This window comes from Pteropus vampyrus, unplaced genomic scaffold, assembly GCF_000151845.1.
Source record: "Pteropus vampyrus isolate Shadow unplaced genomic scaffold, Pvam_2.0 Scaffold296, whole genome shotgun sequence".
NCBI lineage: Eukaryota > Metazoa > Chordata > Mammalia > Chiroptera > Pteropodidae > Pteropus > Pteropus vampyrus.
Genome location: NW_011889077.1, coordinates 576,564 through 581,121, shown reverse-complemented (window position 1 = coordinate 581,121; position 4,558 = coordinate 576,564). Strand labels below are relative to the sequence as shown.

The 4,558-nt window shown below is 63.9% G+C and overlaps 2 protein-coding genes across 2 annotated transcripts in view; both read right to left on the bottom strand.

The window, feature by feature from the left end:
• Positions 1-465, bottom strand: part of ICOSLG (inducible T cell costimulator ligand) — a 17,063-nt gene extending 16,598 nt beyond the window's left edge. Inside the window, exon 1 of the mRNA XM_023521135.1 lies at positions 406-465. Coding sequence (XP_023376903.1) covers positions 406-465 — 60 coding nt within the window. The remainder of the gene's footprint in view (positions 1-405) is intronic.
• A 176-nt stretch (positions 466-641) lies between these two features.
• The window catches only part of DNMT3L (DNA methyltransferase 3 like), a 17,605-nt gene continuing 13,688 nt past the window's right edge, over positions 642-4,558 (bottom strand). The window contains 4 exon segments of the mRNA XM_023521145.1: positions 642-1,514; positions 1,517-1,781; positions 2,015-2,148; positions 2,461-2,536. Coding sequence (XP_023376913.1) covers positions 1,465-1,514; positions 1,517-1,781; positions 2,015-2,148; positions 2,461-2,536 — 525 coding nt within the window. The 3' untranslated portion in view covers positions 642-1,464.

Below are 4,558 nucleotides of genomic sequence, written 5' to 3'. Positions count from 1 at the left end.
GTCTCCGGACACGAGAGGGGGTCTGTTTGCGGGGGCGCGAGAGGCTTTCCCAGCAGGAGGAGAGTGTTCTCAAGTGCCAGCGCTTCACAGCACTCCTCAGGGGCCAAGCGCCTGGATCCTGGGGTCACCGTGTCCCTAGAGGACCGGAAGGATGGGGGAGCGGGGGATGGGAGGCGGGACAGACCGCCCGCCGCTGGGAGGGGCGGTAGCGGAAGGAAGCGCAGTGTGCAGGACAGACTGAGGCCACGGTCCCCGACACACAACGTGGTGGCCTACGCCCCGCCTCCCCCGACTCGGCCCAGCAGAGAGGCCCATGTGGAGGCCCCAAGCCCGACTGCCGCTGACGCACCGGCCTCCTCCTGAGTCCGGGCACCACACTGGGGTGAGAGGCATTGCTGGCCACACCCGGGTGCCAGGGCCCACAGAGCCCACGCCTGCCTCTGCACAGGTGGGCGTCCCCACCATCGGGAGCCAGACCTCCATAATCTCTGGGGGGCTCTCTTTTTTGCCTCCTTCTGACTGGGGACCGACTTTGATCTGCCATGTGCGTGCGCAGACGTCGGTGTGTTCGCCGCCCTCCAGGTTTGGTATGACTGGTGCCGGGTCTGGGAACCGCTCTTTTTGCCTGGACTCATAGTTACTTCTCACTAGATTTTTTTTTTTTTTTTTTTTTTGATACACGAACCTGATCCTGACGGCTGTTACGTGACAACACGTCAGTATTTTTAAAATCCCAAACTTCCTACGGAGGAGAAATAATCCCAAAGGCAGAAGGAAGTGCAGGAATCTTGGGTCCACTTTGCTCAACTCTAAGAAAATGATTTTTAAAACTATCATGAAAGAGATTGTATTCTAGGAACGCGTAACCTACCCAATGGGTCTCCAAAAAGAGAAAATCTGATAAATCAGTTTCCACGGAGGGCTTAACTCCTGTTTTAAAGCAACGGAACCAGCAGCGATCCAGACTGCTTCGCGGCAAAATGCTGTCAGTTTCTCAAACGTTTTTGCTGATCACAGCGAAAACCCCAAAGGAGACGCTGCTCACCCAACCTCAGCGACACGCCCGCAGAAACACACCCCACGCACGGCTGCGTGGATTTCTTCCAGGAAAGCAAGGAGGGTTCATCGTTAAGAAACCTATGACTACCTTACATCCTATTCATAGATCTGAAAAGGAAAATTATCTAAGTCTCTTCACAGATGTAAAAAAAAAAAAAAAATTCGACAGAATCCATCAATTATTCATGATACAATTACTCAAGAATAATAGAAACCGGTGGAAGCTTCCAGACACTTCCTTAACATAGTGAAGTATGTCACCCTCAACCTCAAAGCCGGCACCGGCCCAGAGGGGAAAGGCCGGGACGGGTCCCTGATGGTCAGGGACGAGGCAGGAGCGTCTCGTCACTGTCACGGCCGCGATTCGGTGTTTTCTGAGTGTAAAACGCAGAGAGAAAACCGTCCCTATCTGCGGACGATCTGCTCAAACGCCTGCGACTCCCACAGGATCCACGAAGACCGTATCTGCCGGCAGGGTCACGCGACAAGGCAGCGGGACCCGAATCAACGTGCAGACGGCAACAGCTTCCCGTGTGCAAACGGAAGCCAGTTAGACGATGCGACACACATCCAGGTGCCACGGGACGCTGGGGACAAGCGTTCGCGAGAACGGCTCGAGAGAGCCGGTGACGCAGAGCTGCTGGAGGACGCTCCCTGAGGCCCAGGAAACAGAGGGCTGGGGTGGGAGCTGGGACCACCTCTGCCGGGGGCCACGAGGCCACCTGTGAAATGGCACGTACTTGACCCTTGTCTGGCGGCCTCATTCCGGACTTGACCCCGCCGACTCCCACACAGGCTCCTTCACCGTAGCACTGTTCGTGGGAGCAGAGGACCGGGCACCAGCCGGTGGCCGAGGCCTCGGGGGTCGGGGTCTGAGCTGCCGCCCCCCCCGGCCGGCCCCTGAGCCCCTGGGGCCCCTGAGCCCCCAAGCCCGAGCCCCCGAGCCCGCACACACCTCCAGGAAGCGTGAGGCGACGGCTCGGTCGTCTTCGGTCAGCACCAGGTTGTCCACGAACATCCAGAAGAAGGGCCGCGGGCCGCCCGGCCTGGCGTACTGCAGCACGCGGTGGAACTGGAACAGGTACCACCCTGGGGCCGCCCAGGTGTGTCTGGCCCTGCTCGCCCGAGCCGCAGGGCGCGGGGGGCTCAGGGGGGTGACCTCGGATGGACCAGGCTCTGCGTGGCCCCCGCCTGCTCCCCAGCCAGTCTGCGTCACGGGACACGTGTCCGACCCCGCCACACGGCCCTCCCTGAGGGCGGACAGCTTGCGGAGGCCCGCGATCCCTCGGCCAAACTTTGAAAGTGTGGACACCGTGCGTTTCCCGCCCTCTCTGGGCGGGCTGGGCTTGGGGTGCAGAGGGCTGGCGGGGTCAGAGGGCTGGGGTGACAGTGCTCTCTTACCCGGGGGACGGTCGCAGGCCTGGCCGAAGGGGGGCGTGGCGCCGTACACGAGGTCGAATGGGCCCCACTGTTCCACCTGCAGGACGGGGGACACTGGAGGACACGTGTGGCGTTGGGCGGGCAGCAGGCGGCTGGCGGCCTCAGGCTAGCCACCGGCTCAGCCGAGGCCCCCACAGGACCCGGGATTGGGGCAGGAATCCCACTGTCCTCCCCAGGCCTCAGGGACACTCGGAGTTGGCTGTCCTCGCTGGGGGTCCCAGGTGACTCCCTGTGGCAGGGGCCCCCTCCCAGAGCTGCTGGGGGGGATGGGCATGCACCGGCCCCCGGGGCCATGTGGACTTCACGGTGGCCGGACCATACGAGGTGCCTCCGGCACGGAGCCGGCAGCCGGGAGCCGGGAGCTCGGCCACAGCGACGCTGCACGCTTCAGAGCATGACAGCGCCCACATGGCGGCCAGCGCCGGCTGGTCACCGCACGGCTGGCCGAGCTGCAGGACGAGACGCCACCACTCACAGGACTCCGGCCAGACGAGGAGCAGAGCTGTGGGGTCCCGGCCAGCACCCGAGGGTGGCAGAGCGTGCCCTCCGCCTCGGCGCTCTCTCTGCTGCCCCCTCCGCGGCCAGAGCTCCCACACCCCAGACCCTCTGCCTGAGATGGCCGTGCGCTGTCCCGGCATTGGGATATCCCGAGGCCACCAGAAGGGGCCCCCTGTCCTTCCTCCTCTCTGTCATGAGGGGCTCGAGGCCGCGCCGGGTGCTGGTGAGTCATTCGTAGGCACTTCCTCCGAGGCCACAGGACCAGACGGCAGGAAGGAGCCTTCGAGGGGCCGGCGCTCGCAGGAAGCTTCTCCATCGGGGCTTTGCAGCTCAGCTCTTTATTTCGGGGGGGGCGGGGTAACCCCTCTCTGGGCAGCACTGTCGCAGACGGCGGGGTTGGCCCTGGCACTTCAGCAAGACGCACAGGAGGTTCGGCCGCTTGCTCTGCTCTGGGCGGCGGGCAGCGTGGGTGGCCACGAGGACGCCCCTCATCTCCCCACTGCGGGGCTGACTGCCAGCGACTGTGCGGCAGGGGCCGATTCCCGCGAGACCCCACGTCGGTCCTCGCTGGGGCGAGTGCTGTGCGGCCCCGGGCGCCCCCCGCCCGGCGCCCCCCAGGGACCCCCTGCACATCTGCCCCCAGCTGTCTGCACACACGGCTGACTTACGTTCTTTCTCACGGTGTTGGTGACATCGTCCAGGTGCTTCAGTCTTCCTGGGCCAAAGCCACTTTCCAGAAAGCCCAAACTCGCCAGCTCTGGGCGGGGAGACATAAGGACACTGACTTTGACCCCCACCGCGATCAAAAGCTTAACGACTGGCGAAGCGCGTCTGTCGTCTGTCGATAAGGAGCGAGCTGTCTCTTTTTAGCCATGTGACCACATGACCAGGAACTCAGGGCGAAGCTACTGGCTGTGCATAACCAAAAAGCGAGAACTCCTCGAGCACCGCCGAGAAAGTCCAGTGACCTGCTGGGAGGGCAGCCTTCCCTGGCGGCCACGCCCTGCCCAGGGGCAGGAGGTGTGCTGAGCAGTTGGGGTCCACGCTGGTGGCAGCCAGCCAGGATGTGTGACGTGGCGGCTGGGCTGCTGGAACCCTGTTACAGCCTCGCAGAGTCTGTGGCCTGGGGCAGGAAGCGAGCCCAGACAGGACCTTCCAGATCGGACTCCGGGGAGCGTCCGGGGCAGGAGATGAAGGGGGGGTGGCCGTGCCCGGCTCCTGGGTCCCTTCGGCCGCAGCTGCGCCCGCTTCGTGCGAGTCTCGGGCCCTTGTCGCTGACATGGCATGTGAGGCCAGCCCCCCCCGACCCGCACCGGGCATGCAGCAGTGCTGGAAGAGGGCAGGTCCCCGATTCCTTCTGGCCCCGGACTAAGGGCTATTTACACGGATTCTCTTCAGAAGGACTCAGGATTTGCAAAGGCACTGGCGGGCGGGGGGCAGCGCGGAGTGGGGGGTCCCTCAGGGGGCAGGACGCCCGGGGAAGGCCAGAGCGCAGCCCCGTGGGTGGGGCGCCCTGCGAGGTGGCGGGGTGCAGCGGAGGCTGAGGTGGGCTTGGGCGCTC